At 38.9% G+C, this 18838-nt stretch overlaps 1 protein-coding gene across 1 annotated transcript in view; it reads left to right on the top strand.

The window, feature by feature from the left end:
- The window catches only part of LOC114239698 (kin of IRRE-like protein 2), a 198986-nt gene that overhangs the window by 152590 nt on the left and 27558 nt on the right, over positions 1-18838 (top strand). The window contains exons 6-7 of the mRNA XM_028170043.2: positions 1154-1360; positions 18156-18310. Of these exons, the coding sequence (XP_028025844.2) occupies positions 1154-1360; positions 18156-18310 (362 nt within the window). The remainder of the gene's footprint in view (positions 1-1153; positions 1361-18155; positions 18311-18838) is intronic.

Genomic DNA, 18838 nt, shown 5'->3' with positions numbered 1-18838 from the left:
ACAAATATGTATACACATACACACACATACATATATTATGTATACACATATCATCGACATATGGCACTATACAAAATTAAATTATTTCTCCAATACAAGTAATAGGTTAGTTTTAAGTATCCAGTCCAAATACCATCCACTAGTTTTTTAATTTTCATAAACACAAAATCGCCCAATATTCCATTCCTGATTCTGATATTTGAAACTTTATGTGATTTTTTACTATAGAGGAAATCATTAGCTATGTTAAGCTAAAATAATGGCAGATTTGATTCGTTTTCAAATTCAAATTCGAACTAAAACTTTTTTTTCGCCTAAATAAATCCCTGTAAACGTTAACTTTTATTTTTTAAAGTACTTATTCTAACTGACGATATTCCAAGAGTTCACATTAGACTATTTTAAATCTGCAGTCACTGGTCTGATTTGTAACTTAATTTCTTAATTACCAACGTTCTGTGTGTGTGACGTTCATTTTGAAGGAGTACAGACTGGATTCTAAAAAGAGTATTTTTCGTTGTGGTTTTGAAAAGAATCATCATTGACTCTTTCAATAATATTAAACTACTCACACCCAATTGTAGTTCCACAATGGTTTTATTTTTGATTGGGCTTAATATACTAAATAGTACATGAATTATTAAGACAATTCGTGACTTTGTACTGTTTTGAATACATACATTATTTAGTACTAGTAATTTCAGGGAAAAGGTTTTTCGTTGCCGTTCTTAGTGTTTATTGGCTAGACCGTCGAATAAGTTTAGGACCCATAGGACCTTAACCCATTACCAGAAATACACATTACTTATGAATGTCCCTACTCTCCTTGAAGCTCCCGATCTGAAATACTTTGAAACACGGGCCAATCCACCTCTCAAACTAGAACCTATGAAAAATTCACATCGGATATAGAAAAGAAATACGTTGCTTTGGATGATCAGTCGGGGTCATGACCTACTTTTGTTTCGAATATACCAGACCATATAGATAAAACAACGTAAGACCGACACACATAGTATAACATGAGCTCATCTTTATTGGTTAAGGATGTCTCAGCATGTGCATGACTACATAGCAGATATAGCCAGATAATAAGCCTTGCAGAATTTTAACAAGTCCTTTTACCGATTTTCTATTTATTTGTCCTCGATAGGTAGGCCGATGCCTCGGCTTCGTTGGTGGAGAGACGAAAAACTGGTGGCAACCCTAGCGCCACTAGAAGACGGAACGAGAATAAGTATGTTGGAGCTGAATATACCGAAGCTAACTAGGGATTTTTATGAAGCTGTGTACACTTGTACTGCGGATAACACCTTGCTTGTGCCTCCGTTGCGGGTCAACGTACAGATTCAACTATATTGTAAGTACCCTAGATTTTTAAAGAAGCGATTTTGTATGGTATAGTTGGGCAGAGAAACTCATAGCCTATTTAGTATTAGACATGGGAATCAATTTACAAATCAATTCGCCTTAAGACTCTGGATCGAAGTTGCGATTTTTTTTGCATAGCAGCTGTTTCAACTTTCAAAAAAAAAAGCAGAATTCCTGGCAGACACCGGTAGGATGATATCCTCAAGCGCAAGCTCAAGTACGTCTAGTCACCAGTAATCACACAAACTTATGTAGTATTTTTATCATTATTAAGTATTATACGTTGTTATTATTTCATCGCGAAAGTCGTTAGTAAGCATGTGTGAAGTACGCATTTCATTAGAACAACTGGTATTTGATCTTAATCGTCAGGTAACAATAACTTCTCAAGCTTCTTCAATCAAAATGACTTAGTGACACAACTAAAAATATGCAACAGAAGGTATGCCTGCAATGAGCTTACTACTATGTAGTTCAATGTCCGGGCTACATGACCAGTTTCAACTATTATCGTTAAATGTCAATTATTGATATATTAGATTTACAAATCGGAGTCGGTTACAAATTTGATCAATCAATCAACAACAAATGACAATAGCTGTAACTCAGTTTGGGATGGGCAGACTGGCACCGAAACTTAAGATTTAAAATTAAATATTCATTCGCTTAAATGGTGATATTTCGTCTCGTCAAACTCAGCGAATGAAATCTAGCCCATAGACATAAAACACTGAGTATCTAGCTGGATCTTCTTAGGGGGTCATGATTCCAATTTAGTGGTAGATTTGTGGTTAATGGTAGCAACTTGTCACAGGTTGAGTCCCGTAAGCTAATCTACCTAGGATTTTATTAGTGAGTTTGATAAATAATATAATAGTGTTTCCACAGCCTTTGACCTTCAAACAACATGAAGTTTTAACTTATGTTTCAATTAATCCTGACAGTGTCCCAAAGATTATAGGTGGAAAAACTTTGAATGTCGTAAAATATACCCGCTGACACCAAATAATATCAAAGGGATGAAATAAGAGGTGCTAGTTTTCCAATAAACCCAATTCTACCGTGTTGTTGTAGGCACCGAAAACATTTACTCGATGTAAGGATAAGTGTCCTCCTCTTCCTTCAGTCGATCGCTCATTATACAGCATCGCGATGCGCCCATCTGTGATGTTTTTTTGTAATTTGTAGCCACTTATGTCGGTCAGTGGGGCACAGTGAAGTGCGTGGCTCAATCTCGTATTCAGGTGCTCGGACACTTGGTCACTCCATCTTTTTAGGCTCCGACCTCTGAATTCCTCTAAATCTTCCATCCACTTTACCCATCACTATATAACTATATGACCAAAATATTGGAGCACTCTATATAGGTATATGGTGGGTAGCCTCTGGTCAACTTTTAGCTCCTTACGGATGGCAACGTTCATCCGGAAAGCTGTCTAAGGGATGCAATAATAAGTGTACTACATTACTATACAATTTGGGGAGTTAGGATTGTAGATATTTTAATTATATACTAAATCTGAAGACGACTATTCATTTTAAAGCACCCGCAATTATTAGATATGTTTAACCGCATGATACGTTGTTGTAAACGAGGTTAAACGTACAAGGGTAATTCGCCATTTTGATTACGGTACATCTCCGATATACGCTTAGACCGACTCCCGTTCAAACGTACCCCAGACGTTACAGGGATCCGATTTAAAAGTAAAATTTTACTGTGACGTATTTGAAATTGAGAAAGGGTTCGGACTAATGGAAATGTATACAATATAGAGAAGCACCTTGTCATTGCCAAATTGTAACGAGGTTACCTAGTTGTGTCCTCCGATAATATTTCTTCGATCGATATAATAAATAACCGGGAACAAGTCAGATACGATCATCCAGCTCCAAATTAAGGTTTCCTAGGGTTATGGGTACCAGAGACTGATATATTATTGTGTACTTATGTAAGTTAATATAAATAAATAGATAAATAGCACCCAAACAAAAAACAAATAACCCTTTTCATCACATATGACAATCGAACCCACGACCCTCGGCGCAACAGTCCGGGGCGCTTATTGTACCACTGAGTCATGAAATAAACATGAAACTTGAAGATATCACTCTTCGAAGTTCTATGAACTCACTTACGCTATGAAGCTTGAAAAGTGATATTTTATAGCGGCTAGTGAATACCAAAGGAATTCGCTTACTTGTTTTAAGGTTTGAAGAAGAAACGATCTGTTGGAATAAACTTATACGAGAGTTCAGGAGTGGTGCAAAGTCAGAGAGCTGAATTAGCTACCGGGCGGTATGGTGGTAAAATAAGCCCATGGAAACCCATTACTTCCTTCGTTATACAATTTCTTTCATGAATTACAAGTTCATTTTTTCTTTAATGAGATTATAGTCGTGGTTTAGCCGTGCGTGTGAACGCACTTCAAGTCTCGTGAGTGATTGTTCAATAAGTTAGCCCGAGTTCGCGTCACTATTCCGAATATCCTATTATTGTTTAGGGAAGCGGGGACGTCGTATTAGGAATGTTTCGACGTTGTTGGAATGCTTTTCTGTATGCCGTATACATTATTCAAGGCATAGCTCACGTCTTTTGTTAGTGTAAATGTTAAGTATGAAGGCTAAATAAAGGTAATTTGATTTGAAAAAAGCGAAGCTATTGTTGAATAAATAAAACAAGATTAAACATAAGTTTTATCGTTAGATTTTATTGTGCTCATCTATCTAAGTGGTTATTGCTACCCATTTACGGCAGCATTTCCAGGGACTCGGATTAGACACTGCCTACCGCTTTTTATGTACATATATTATACTAGCGACCCGCCCTTGCTTCGCTTCGGGAACTATAAATTATTATTGATCTTATTGAATATTCCTTTATATAAATCTAGGTCTCAAAGTAACAACAAACACAATAAAAAAGACACGTAACAAACAAAAAAGCTAATCATTCCTCCTACAAATAAAAGATAAATATATGCTGTTTCAGGGGTTTTCTGTAGACCTATTTGAGATAAACATTTCCATTTTACATTACATACGTGTAACTCCAATGGATTTTGCGGCGCATGCAAAAACAGCTCGCAGATGGCGGATTTTTTTCCCTTCTTATCATCGTTATATTTGGGGTAATTCACACTATATTTTTATAAATCATAGTCTATGTGTAATTCTGATGTGTAAACTTCTTCTTCTTCTTCGTCGCTTTCTTCATTGCTGAAGGTCGTGTCCCTGAAACTTGACCATGGCCTGTCTCGTGAGCTGTTTCCATCTAGTCCGGTCCTTAGCTTCTCGAATGGGGGTTGCGACTAGCAGCCCACTTAAGGCGGTTATTTGTCACACCAACGGCTAGGTAATCGGCCGCGGGGTCTCTTTCCTTCTACTTTGCTCGTCGCAATCACTTTGACCATGCTATCTGCAAGCAAGATCTATCTCACAAAACCGATTACCGACTAAACCTTTTTACTGGTGGTAGGACATCTTGTGAGTCCGCACGGGTAGGTACCACCACCCCGCCTATTTCTGCCGTGAAGCAGTAATGCGTTTCGGTTTAAAGGGTAGCCGTTGTGACTATACTAAGACCTTAGAACTCACTCATATCTCAAGGTGGAAGGCGGCATTTACGTTGTAGATGTCTATGGGCTCCAGTAACCACTTAACACCAGTTGGGCTGTGAGCTCGTCCACCCATCTAAGCAAGGGAAAAAACCCCATCGAACTCCACCACTCCGGCTCCATGAAACCCACGGTACTCCAGTATACCTTGGTATAGAAAAATCCTTGGATTACACGATTTTATAATATTGTAACCAATTAAATTTAATTTAATTTTGCTATTTCATAGTCCGAGTGTCATCAACGGTGTAAGTAATCACTTTAGCACTTCAAAGGATGCCTTGTTAAGCTTTCGTTCTTGTCTTACAAAAGCGCTCTCGAAACAATTCAGTTAATTAACGTACTAAATGGTTAAACTGTTAGCAACATTACTACACTAATTTGAATTAAGTCGATTTAGTATTTTAAAAGTCGCCGTAATAGTGAAGTGACTTTTAGGAGCTTAGAGAGGCTCACCGCCCAACAAGTGTCTGAATTTATTGCTTCGAAATGGTGTTTCAGAAATAGTGCTGATCAAATATTTACTCAGCAATAAATTAATGAGTGGTTGTTGTAAGTACCTACTTATTATTGTTATGTTATTTTGGACTTTTTTTTACACTTATCTCGCCCGTTACTTCGAGAAAATCAGGGTCATTTAGCGAAATTGGGTGAACAACATGCATATATTATGTAAATGCCCATAAATCTGTATATAAACAGGCAGAGAAAAAATAGCTTTGTATCTATTTCTTCTCTGTTTGTTAATCGTTTTTTTGGTGTTTCTTTTTTTAAATATTATTCATTCCCGAACTTTATTTAGTTTGATCAATAAATAAAATGTTGAAAACATATATTTTTTTTCACCTCTCCTCGAAAATATGTCAATGATTAAGCAATAATGAAATTAAAATATACAATGCATCTAAATCTTTATTTCTTCTGCAATAAATTTGAAAATAGGTCTGGATGGAATTCGGTCGCAATACAACCCACCTTATTTCGCTCTCCTATTGTAAAAGTCCTATTTTAAACATAAATTACTCAGGGACAATGTGAAATATCTAAAAAAAGAATAGAAAGCCTAAAATCTAACAGCTGCTATTGGATTTTAGAGATGATCACAAACCGGGTCCAATTTTAAATCTAATCCAAGGATTCACTCAAATATACACAAAAGTGATCAAAATAGATCTATAAGTGTATTAGATATAAAGATGACCTGAATAAATTCTATTAAGTGTCATCTATTCTTTTATTTGTGAATATTAAAATTTATGTGTGACTATGCGATCAAAATAAAATCATGTTTTTTCCTATTAAATACCTATCAATAAGCGACGTCCTAATACACAAATTATTTATTTCAGAAATAGTTAACAGAGATCAGTAGGTTTGGTTATGACTTCTATTATTAAAAGTAAGAAAATGATTCCGGACTGTTTTCGCTTATAACATCTTTTATCTTCCATTTATTACTCAACGCTTTTCATCAGAAGGCATCTTAGAAACAGAAAGTATACAAAAGCTTACCTAATGGAACATTATTGGAAATTTGTAGTCGTCGTGGCCTAACGGATAAGACGTCCGGTGTATTCGTGTTGAAGCGATGCACCGGTGTTCGAATCCCGCATGCGGGTACCAATTTTTCTAATGAAATACGTACTCAACAAATGTTGACGATTGACTTCTACGGTGAAGGAATAACATCGTGTAATAAAAATGAAACCCGCAAAATTATAATTTGCGTAATTACTGGTGGTAGGACCTCTTGTGAGTCCGCGCGGGTGGGTACCACCGCCCTGCCTATTTCTGCCGTGAAGCAGTAATGCGTTTCGGTTTGAAGGGTGGGGCAGCCGTTGTAACTATACTTGAGACCTTAGAACTTGTATCTCAAGGTGGGTGGCGCATTTACGTTGTGGATGTCTATGGGCTCCAGTAACCACTTAACACCAGGTGGGCTGTGAGCTCGTCCACCCATCTAAGCAATAAAAAAAAAAAAAAAAAAAAAAAAAAAAATGAAGTCATCTATCTAAGCTGACCGCTAGCATTAATATCATTAGAATAAAAAAAAAACATTTTGGACAGCATCGGAATCCTAAACGAATACTTACCTTGTCGTGGTACAACTACACTCACGACCCCATGGTGTTGGATGCTATTAATTCATACGCTAGCAGCACCAACATCACGGGACATGTGACGACTAGACGTCGAAAAGGTTTTTCTTATTCTTATTGGTTAGATAGATGGACGAGCTCACAGCCCACCTGGTGTTAAGTGGTTACCGGAGCCCATAGACATCTACAACGTAAATACACCACCCACCATGAGATATAAGTTCTAAGGACTCAAGTATTGTTACAACGGCTGCCCCACCCTTCAAACAGAAACGCATTACTGCTTCACGGCAGAAATAGGCAGGGCGGTGGTACCTCGATGGTGGTGATGCCCCTGCCGACGTGCCCCCTCCGAAGATTTCGGGGGCAGAGATCCGTGCGGCCGTGTCAAAGATGAGGAGGAAGGACGCGGCCCCCGGCCCTGATGGTATTCACGGCCGGGTCTGGGATTTGGTCTTCGGTGCTCTGGGGGACCGGCTTGTGCGACTTTTCGAAGCTTGCCTTGAGTCGGGACGGTTTCCGACCCAGTGGAAGACGGGCAGACTCGTCCTTTTGAGGAACGAGGGGCGCCCGGCGGACTCACCCGCGGGGTACCGCCCCATTGTGTTGCTGGACGAGGCGGGAAAATTGTTGGAGCGAGTTGTCGCCGCCCGCATCGTCCGGCACCTGACTGGGACGGGTCCCGATCTATCGGCGGAGCAGTACGGCTTCAGAGAGGGCCGCTCTACCATCGACGCGATTATGCGCGTGCGTGCCCTCTCTGATGAAGCTGTCGCCCGGGGTGGGGTGGCTCTGGCGGTGTCCCTGGACATTGCCAATGCTTTCAACACCTTACCCTAGTCAGTGATCGCGGGGGCGCTTGAATATCACTGTGTCCCTGCGTACCTCCGCCGGCTGATCGGATCCTATCTTGAGAACAGGTCGGTCGTATGCACCGGACACGGGGGTGCGGTGCTCCGCTTCCCGGTCGAGCGCGGTGTTCCACAGGGGTCGGTCCTTGGCCCTCTTCTGTGGAATATCGGCTACGACTGGGTCCTGCGGGGTGCCCTTCACAGCCCTCTCCCGGGCCTACGCGTTGTGTGTTACGCGGATGACACGTTAGTCATGGCTCGGGGGAAAGACTACCATGAGTCTGCCCGTCTTGCCTGCGCAGGGGTGGCATTCGTCGTCGGTAATATTCGGAGGTTGGGCCTCGAGGCGGCGTGCGTTCTCGCCGGGACGCCTCCCTGGGACCTAGAGGCGGAGGCGCTCGCCGCCGATTATGCGTGGCGATGTGACCTTCGCGACAGGGGAGAACCACGGCCATGGGTGTTTTGGCCGGTACCTGCATCGCATCGCCCGGAGGGAACCGACGATGAAGTGTCACCACTGTGACTGCGACGAGGACACGGTCGAGCATACGCTCGCATATTGCCCCGCATGGCTGGAGCAACGCCGTGTCCTTGTCTCGCAAATAGGACCGGACTTATCGCTGCCGACCGTCGTGGCCACGATGCTCGGCAGCGATGAGTCCTGGAAGGCGATACTCGAATTCTGCGAGTACACCATCTCGCAGAAGGAGGCGGCGGAACGAGAGAGGGAGAGCTCATCCCTCTTCGCACCTATCCGTCGCCGCCGAGCCGGGGGCCGGAGAAGGGCCTTTGCCCGACTCCGGCCCCTGTAGATGGCGGCTTCCCCCCGGTGAAGGTCAAGGGGCGACCTGAGGGGGTAGAGGCCGCGCGGCGCGCTACCAGCACTCTAGCGCGCTGCCAAGGAGTTACGAAAGAGCGACCGGTTGGCGGTGTATCGCGTCCCGAGCCGGCAGGCTGGTTCTGGTCCAGCGGGGTATTCCGGGACACCAGCGGCACTGTCTGGGCAGCCTGACGGGCTGCCGTACTGAAACGGCCGACGTTTCAGAGCCTTCGATTCGCCTCGAAGGCTCCGTGGGCGTCCTTGGGGTGAGCCGCGCCGTCTGGTTGTAGTGTTGACCGCGGTAACCCCCCTACCTCATCCGGGTTCTGACCTCGGAGAGGATCGGACGTCGGGTGTAAGAGTGCAGGGGAGTCGTTTAGTGGGTGGGCCCTAAAATCCTTGGGCCCGCGATCTGCTCTCAACACCTGCAGATCGTTGAGTCTCATATACCCCGCGCGCCCCGTATGCGCAGGGACCTCGTAGGAGGTTCAGCCCCCGGCCCGAAAAAAAAAAAAAAAAAGGGGCGGTGGTACCTACCCGTGCGGACTCACAAAAAGTCCTACCACCAGTAATAGAGAAGACTGATACCTCATTTTATCTAAGAAGACTGGGGCTTATACATAAATAAATATCGGCGGATTTTAAGCCACAGTGCGTCTCCGACATCATTAATCCTAATAATTTATCATTCGACATGTAACTCGAATATTACAGATGTGTACCCGTGAAAGAAAACCATTATTTTGGTGGCTTAAATTTATTATTACAATTTAGATACTTATTTCTAAACATGTTTATTAGTATACATTTAAATTAACAAGTGTCTTATTAGACGCTTTTGATAGCGCTTCGGTATAAACTTTATTAGTGGACGCCTCAAATAAATACTTTACACTCGGTACACGTATTATGATCTCTACTCTTCGAACATATAAAACATGTTAACATTTGATCATTCAGAGACTCGTCTATGATATGTCCTATTTTCCTTGGGAAAGAGATAATTTCGTCATAGTCGTAGAATAGTGACGGATCTGACAAATATTAAACTTCACAGGGCAGCCATTTCAAATAGTAATGTTAGATTTTTTGTCATAACTTTTTAGATTCAAATTCTGTAATTATGAAAATTGGCATACAAGCAAACAAAAGGATTCGTTTTAAAATAAAATAAAAATAATAACTTAAAATTACACAGTTTTCTAGAAAAATCACATGCTTCATTTTACTTTGGAGTTGATACAGTCACATAGTATTATCCGACATTGTTCCTCGGAAAGTTACTGTTGAAGGAATGACGGAAGTTACTTTACGATCATGTTCTATTAACTTACAGAGTAATATTTTGGCGGATATGTTATTTGTCATATTATATTATTTTAAATTTTAACCGCAGGTAAGTATTATAGGTCGGCAAGTGGTCAGTAAGTAACCAGATTAGGATGTCTTAAATAAAATACAGATTAATTGGTCTTACTCTTTTTTAATCAACATGATATACATGCTTAAATTAAGTATTTATTATCAATAGTAGGTATTCTTTTATTACTATATAGACTAAGCAGACTATAATGTTGACTCTATTTGGATATGATTACTGATTTCTTGGTAAATTACTAACCTAAAAATTTAAATACTAATCATTATATAGAATTTAATTATAAAGAAAAGAAAAAAACATTTCTAAATTAAAATAATCTTAACAATCACAACTTCAGAGATCAAAATAATAACAATAAAATAACTAAAATTATAAAAAAAAACCCTAGTGCACAATTATTCAGTCGGATTCATTACCAGCTTCAGTAACATTACGTCCATGAGTTAAACTTCTGAAAAATTTATGATATTTCGTGGGTATTATTGAGGAATTGCAAAGACTAATAAGATTGTTATATTTATCATTACTGATTGGAATTAGACCTACATAAGCTTTCTTTAAGGCTGGAGTTCAGACAATTCTTTGTATAAATTGAACATCCGACCGATGCTGAAGTCACCGAAGTCACCTAAATACAGCCATTTGGACGCTGCTCTATAATGCGACTCTACTGGTACAAATGATTCAACGTGGGTGCAAACCCACATTACCATTTCATCGTCAACAATCCGATTATGATTTTTATGTTTCCCCCTCATGTCTTCTTCAATCAAAGTACTTCCGTCATACTTATCCCAAGCTGTCCGAACCAACCTTTCGCTAATCGAATATTTACTTAAAAACATGATTTTACAATCCTCTATTGTTGATGATTCTTTTGGCAAAAAATAATTGTTAGTGAATTGACGGTTATGCTTTAAAGCTCTTTGAAGACCCCTTTTCTTCTGCTGTTTTGTAGTATAATTCGCAACATACAACCATTGTTTCTCACAATCACCTAATTCTCAAAACTTATCAAATGCACCCTGTCTTTCTTCAAGGGTCAACATAGTGTAACATTTACTTTTACACGCGCAAGTACTGGGTAGGCACCCATAGTTTTTGAAGGAACAAAAAGGCCCTTTTTGGAGGAGTTTATTTCCCGGCATTTTTAAGCGCTTTCTAGTAACTTCTTTTCAATCATCGTAATTTAGGATTCGTTTTTTACCTCTACATCGAATACGAGGCACTGGAGGACACGACTGGCATGAGGACACAACTGTGTTGATTAAAGGACAGTTGCTATAGTCCGCTTCATCATGAGTGCAACAACAAAAATCGTTACAGACTTCGCCATGGCCTTTTGCTGGTAATGGCAATCGGTTAATCGGTTGTGGGAAAGGTGATATATCTGATATCAAGATAGAGGTATTTAAAGGGCTTAAAGCTGGGCTGATATTTAGGGACACGGTATGTTGATTTTCTGACGAGAGTAAATCTGGTGTGGAAGCATTTTGATATCCAACTATAAAGTGATTTTCTCTAAGAAAACAAGTAGAGGATGGTATGTTTTGATTCCTATTTTCATCTGTAATACTTTCGTTTGCTCGGTGTACATCGTCTGCAAAGACATTCTCATAAACGTCGTTCATTTTACTATTGCATGGCGTACTCCTGGAGGTAAAGGTGAATGGCATTCTGAAAACATATCAGTATGTAAAAAATAAATAAATTCTTAATAACACAAGTTAACGTTTACGCCTAAGGTGAGGTTTTACACCCTTAAATTGATTCAGAACAAAGAGATTCGGAAGTACAGAAATAAAACAATTTACTTCTTTTTATTTATACGGGTAAAATATTACTGACATAGGATTATTTTTTTATAGAAAAATATATTAAATATATACAAATAATCATTTTTTTAAGTAGAATAAAGCTGGATCTGAATTTAGTGCAAAGAACAAAGTCGGATGGTCAGATACGACTATTAGTTAAAAAAACATGTTCATTGAATAACGTCGGTTGTGATCACCCGTCACTATTATATCCATAGAAAAATGTAATATAGTTACATACAATTTTAAAATTCAATTTTTTTTTAAATATAACACAAACTCTTCAGAAAAATGTATAATCCGATATTCAACATTCTTTTTATGTAAATAAATTTTTTAAATGATTTTTAATTTTTCGTAGAAAACCGACAGATAGTCAGAACCGATACTTTATTCATTTACTTTAGTAAATATGGTTTTAATACAAAAATTAAATAATACCAAAAGTTAATACATAATTAATTAACCTACCTGGAGTCCCTGGTATACAGTCCTCCTCATCAGTGCACTCTTCATGAGTAAAATTCGTAATTTGTGCATTTTTGCTTCTTTCTTCCACCAGTTTTAACATAAGCTTTGATCGTCCTGGTTTCATTGTGACACACCTTTTAACACGGTACGTAAGACTAGATACGTAATAATTAATAAAAAGGTAACTGAGGTAATCTAGTGTAAATGTTTAAGAAAAATTTAATCTAAATACAACGCGTGGGCAACTTCGAGGAACAATGTCGGTTGCGTGGATACGTCGGGAGTGGGAGGGCCGGGCGCGCGTCGTGCAGAGACGATTAAGCACAAGCGTCATTTTACTATGAGCGTCTATCAAATCCGTCATTATACCGACTGCTTAATTTGAAATCTAAAATACATGTAATTTTTTTTTTAATGTAGCAATAATATTTAGACAATGTATTATCCAAATATGGTAAAAAGTGGATTTTGGATTTTTTTCAAATCCGACATTATTCTACGATCATGACGATTTATGTGTCAAAAAAGTTTTGAAATCCAGGATATGGTTCTGGGTTTAAACGTAGATATCAGTTGGCAGTTTATGAACGATCCAAGGCAATCATTGAAGGATAAGCTTTAAAAAATGTATAAGAAATAAGAAGGGCAACGGGCAATTTTATGTTCTTAATCTAAAGTAAGAACTGGTACGTAAAAAATAACAGTTAGTATGAAACGATATCTTGTGACGTTTAGATTTTTATTACCTGTGATTTTGATTTCGCGTATTGTCAATAAGCATGTCTTGGTTGAAGATTATTATTATCTGGAATTCTAGATAGTATATTACAGATAGCAACATTAACACATCGCCTAAATATCACATTCATACCGCAACGAACGTAATTGTTCAGAGTAATTCAAGGTTTGTCACGTTGAGGTCGCGCCCTAACAAGACATTAGTCTAACTAACCATTCGAGGGTTATGAACTGTGACGTCACGACACCTTATATGTGTCTAATGTGAGTTATGTAAACACCCTTCCGGTATTAATTAAATATTATGACACGCTTACGTTGTATTGGGTATCTTGGGAATTTGTATTATTTAAAGGGGTTTTAGTTATGTTCAAAAATAGGTCTATGGCTTTATCTTGATTTTTTTCTTTTACTAGTGCTGCTCCTGTATGCCTTTTAGTGTTAGCGAAGTTTATGAGCATCAGCATGTTAATTCCGCCTTTCATTTTCACTCCCGAGGTCAATGTTCGACGTTTTTCTAATACATTAATTAACATTAATGGAAAACGAAATGGAATTGATTCCTTTCGACTAATATGAATTAAAAATATTGAGAAACGAACATTTTAATTTACTCAAACTCTGAAATGTAACAATAATAGTTTCCACTGGCTCCGATATCCAGATAATAAATACCAAGTACGTGTTTTGGAAATATATCGTTTTACAAAATCTTCAAGCGTTAATATTGAATTTGGTTTTTAATATATAAGTCTGATATTGACCAGAGAAGATTGTAAAGTATTCAAAATGTTGCATTATTTAATAAATAGGAGAAGTTAATAAATTTGGTAAAATTAAAATTGTTCTTTATTGCATGACTTCGGTGGACTTTTTTGATAAGACAGCTATGTACTGAAAATACTGTACTGAAGTTTTGTTATTTGAAAGAAAAAAAACATTCGCAAGTACCCTCGCAAACGTAATATCGGATCATAACTTCAGCCGCGACGCTTTTACAACCGAAAAACCGTAAAAATGATCATAAAAAAAACCTAGCACAGAATAGTTGGCGGGAACTTTCATAAAGTCCGCATTAACTTGGAACAAACGTGCCATTCTGTGTTATTGCAAAACTAAATCCCAAGTAAATCCGTGCGATTAACCTATATCAAACATAGCGCTTGCCTGTGTCGCGGATTATCTTGGAATATGACGTTTCACAGGAAATCTTTTGTCGTTCTCTGCCTACAGTTTCGGGTTACAAGCACTAAAAGTTTGCACGGAATTGTCGTATTTAACTGCATATGCTTCCATCGTCCTGCCTATTTCAGTTGTGACTATTGGCCCGTTCCAGTTCCTTTTTTTTTCTACCTAAGCTGATAGCCTTGAGAGACTATATCAGCGTCGTCTTAGCTAGTTGGTGAGCTCACGGGGCTCAAGCCTGATGACGTTGTTAACATGAACCCTAGTAAGAGCGGTTCTTCGCAGAATCTACCACCGGATCGGAAACGCGATCCACTGAGAAGATCCGGCGAGAAACTCAGTGGGCGTTTCAGTTCCAAGAGTGGAACTATCGTTAGCAAACACATATTTTTTCCTTTGCACATATTTTAAGAGCTTATAATTCTAATTAAGACTTTAATCTCGTGTGTCAAAGTAAATGACGGTATTCATGTTGTGATTTATACGGGTTTTGTTAAATAATTAACACCCAATAAGCCGCATGCTTGTTCACCCAACTAATCAATAAAACACGCTTTCTCCCTACTATTCGCTGGTAGACTAAGAAGCTATTCTAGCTACGTCCGGACGGGTAGGTGAGCTCACGAGCTCAGCCTCAGAGAATTTACTAACGCTAGCCCTAGGAAGAGCACTGCTTCGCAGAATCTACCGGATCGCCACACACTGAGAAGATCCAACGAGAAACTCACTGGGCTAAAAAGAGGCTATTCTGTATTTTATAGACCATGTGATAGCGTTTCTATTGGAAATTCGCATATCTTGATGCCACCATTCTGCCCATTCTAGTCGCGAGGCAATCATGTATTTCTATTTAAAGAATAAAACATACTTCTAGCTCATCTCAAAAGATGGGTGGTGAAATTCTCGTTGATATATCTATACGGTCTGGTAGTCATAACAATCAACTTATAGTACACTCATATACACATCGATAAAATTATGCAGGTCCTACTAAATTTAAACCCGGACATAGTCGCATCGCTCGGCACGAGTAAGTATCCCGGGCGTCTTATTCTTTGGGACGCGATATCTTTTTGCGTATTTACATTTTTAGTCTCTGATTCTTGAATATTAGTGGTCGTCTTGTGACAACGCACGGATACCGCCACTCTATCTATTTCTGCCGTGAAGCAGTAATACGTTTCGGCTTGAACTGTGTGGCAGCCGTTGTACTGTAAAACTGAGACTTAGAACTCATGTCTCAAGGTGGGTGGCGGCATTTACATTGATGATGCTTATGGTCGCCGGTAACTACTTGACAACAGGTAAGACGTAAGCTCGTCCACCCAAATAAGCCAAAAAAGCATTGCTGAAATTATGTTGTAAAAAAATCTTAAACTTTGTTTTAAAATAGCATTTGCTTGTAAATCATTGTTCAGTTAGAAATAGGTAGTCTTTTATCGTTTTTATAATGCCTGCGGTCGTGGGTAGCGTCTAAATTATAAACCGTTTGAAGAAAAAAAAATCATAAATCAAACCAGCTTAAAATGACTTATTAATGCTGAACACAATAAGTTATACGCCCACTGATCGTAAAACAATTCAGGGCGAAATGTCTTAAAACTCTGGCAACACCAGAAAGCCATTAGTTTTTATTTGTGTCCCATTGTCCTGCCACGGTATTGCCACGGTGTGGAACAGGAAATTATTCTCCATTATTATAACCCATGTTGTCACTCACTCTCTAATGAACGATAAGTCGCCTTTTTTTTTTTCGAAAAGCTTTTTGCCGGGTCCTTTTACGCTGTGCGACTTGTAACGTTAATGGAAAACATTAGTGGAGCTTTGTCCGTAAATGAATTTAATTTCTAGATCCATTGTTGTGCCTTTGATCTGAGTATTTTAAATTACTTACGAAAAGTGATTTATAGTTTTGAAATAGCTAATAGATTGCATGTTTATTTTGAAACTAATTGATTCGACAGTTTGAAGTCGGTATTGTTTAAGTATCAAATCACTGGGATATTTAGGGTTGCCCAACTTGATTCGGTTTTACAGAGGAATTTATTTAGTCGGATCATTCTGTACTTAATTGTTGACAATCAAGGAAAATAGTATTTTTAGGATATGTGGTATAGTATTAACTATATTATGTTTACATAAATTAGATTGGAGATGCTATTAACAAATATTCATGTGATTAATGTTATTGTTCAAGTACCACACACCTGATGGTAGAGTCTTAGAAAATTAAATGGTCAGGCATAATTTACGCGGGTTAGCGGATTTTTCTTTTAAATATTAATAAAACCAGAATCCGTTTTCAGTTTATCAGTCTCGTGCCCTTTGCTTTGTTTTTTGTTTTTGTCCTGCTATTGAAATTGTGGTAGGTCTTGTATCTATCTCCGATCCCGATTTATCTGATGGAAGTATCACTGGCAGTAAAATAACAATAAGCCTAGCCTAGCCTTTTAATGCTTGCTGCAGATATATTATTATATAAGTATGATAGTGCTATTCACTAGTGAAAGTTCGCAAGATGGATTTGTACCACCAGATATTATTTCATTTCGTAACTGAATTAAATTATGCCTTCTACTCAGCAATAGTTTAAATTGATTCGCGGTATTATCTCAATAGTTCACAGAGTAATAACAGAAGTACAAATCAAATCGTCTCCTACAAAAGTAAATATGTCTAAAACATAAAAAAGATGTGTGGTGTGGTGGGACACCGGATAGGAACGAAGTTCCTTATTATAAAAATATTAATTTTAAGTTCTATTCGAGGTATATAGAAAATAAAACTGGAGGCTCGCAACAACCCACGGTCATTCGGTAACGTGCGAACTTATTGTGGTACACTTCATTTACGGTTGTTTGCATAAGAGTTAGTGTATTGCGCAAACGAACACACTAAGATCGTGGTCAATGAATGATAAAAGAAATATGTTATTTTTTGTACATTATTACAAATTCGTACTCTGTGTGCATTACTAATAAAAATCTTACGTTACGGACGTTTTTTCCCGGTTAGGGTACCCCTCCGCATCGTCCCATAAGGAACTTCGTTCCAAAAATATAAGGTCTATAAAAAAATCCAATATTTATATTACAACATAAATAACAATTTTAATAGAAGCCCGAAATTGAAAATGAAAGTGACTCACAGACACCGTCATGCGAAACCGTTAACTCCATGTGTCACCTAATTATTAAATGCAATATAAGGGGCATCGGTTAAATATAGGGAGAGGAGAGTACATAACCGTAGGATTGGCTTTGTCCCTGGCATTGCTGAGGTCTATGAGCCACGATAACCACTCACCATCAGATGGGTCGTATGCTCATCTGCCTACAAGGGCAATAAAAATTGTTTATATATATATAATTTTATGTATTTTCTTTAATAGTAATTCGAGAAAGACTTAGATTTTTAAGAATGATTTTTAAATGCGCACTAGGTTTCATCATTGTTACTATTACTCCACAAAAATAATCATACGTATCGGTATGAAGGATGGGTTAGTCGTTTGACTAATTTCGTCAAGCTGTGATTTCGAGCTCTATTCTCAAAATTGACATGGGGAAGAACGTTACGTTATTTTTGATAATTTTTTGTTGCCTACATATGTTAGTGACCTCGGACAGTTATCCTAGCTTCGCCAGACGTGTAGGTGAACTGACGGGGTTCAGTCTGGCGACTTACTACTACCAGCTCTAGCTAGGACAGTGCTTTGCTGTATCTACCACCGGATCGGAAACGCGACCCATTGAGAAGATCCGGCGAGAAACTCAGTGTGCTTAATAATAATAACTGTCCTCAGTACGTCCACTCCTCGTCGAGATACTAGCAAGAGAGCAGCCGCTATCCGTGGGGCAGACAGCCGAATTGACCTGCAGGGCAGTTGGGGCGAGACCACCGGCGATGATTACTTGGTGGCTGGATAGTTCACAGCTAGCTAAAGAAGCTATTCAGAAGGTACTAGTTTACAAAGGGGTCTTGAATGATGATTTCAGGGTAATTGGGCAAGACCACCAGCAATGATTACTTGGTGGCTGGATAGTTCACAGCTAGCTAAAGAAGCTATTCAGAAGGTACTAGTTTACAAAGGGGTCTTGAATGATTATTTCAGGGTAATTGGGCAAGACCACCAGCAATGATTACTTGGTGGCTGGATAGTTCACAGCTAGCTAAAGAAGCTATTTAGAAGGTACTAGTTTACAAAGGGGTCTTGAATGATGATTTCAGCGTAATTGGGCAAGACCACCAGCAATGATTACTTGGTGGCTGGATAGTTCACAGCTAGCTAAAGAAGCTATTCAGAAGGTACTAGTTTACAAAGGGGTCTTGAATGATGATTTCAGGGTAATTGGGTAAGACCACCAGAAATGATTACTTGGTGGCTGGATAGTTCACAGCTCGTTAAAGAAGCTATTCAGAAGGTACTAGTTTACAAAGGGGTCTTGAATGATGATTTCAGGGTAATTGGGTAAGACCACCAGAAAT

This window comes from Bombyx mandarina, chromosome 13 (assembly GCF_030267445.1).
Source record: "Bombyx mandarina strain Sakado chromosome 13, ASM3026744v2".
NCBI lineage: Eukaryota > Metazoa > Arthropoda > Insecta > Lepidoptera > Bombycidae > Bombyx > Bombyx mandarina.
The sequence above is the reverse complement of the archived record's forward strand: the minus strand, read 5'-3'. Positions and strand labels throughout refer to the sequence as shown.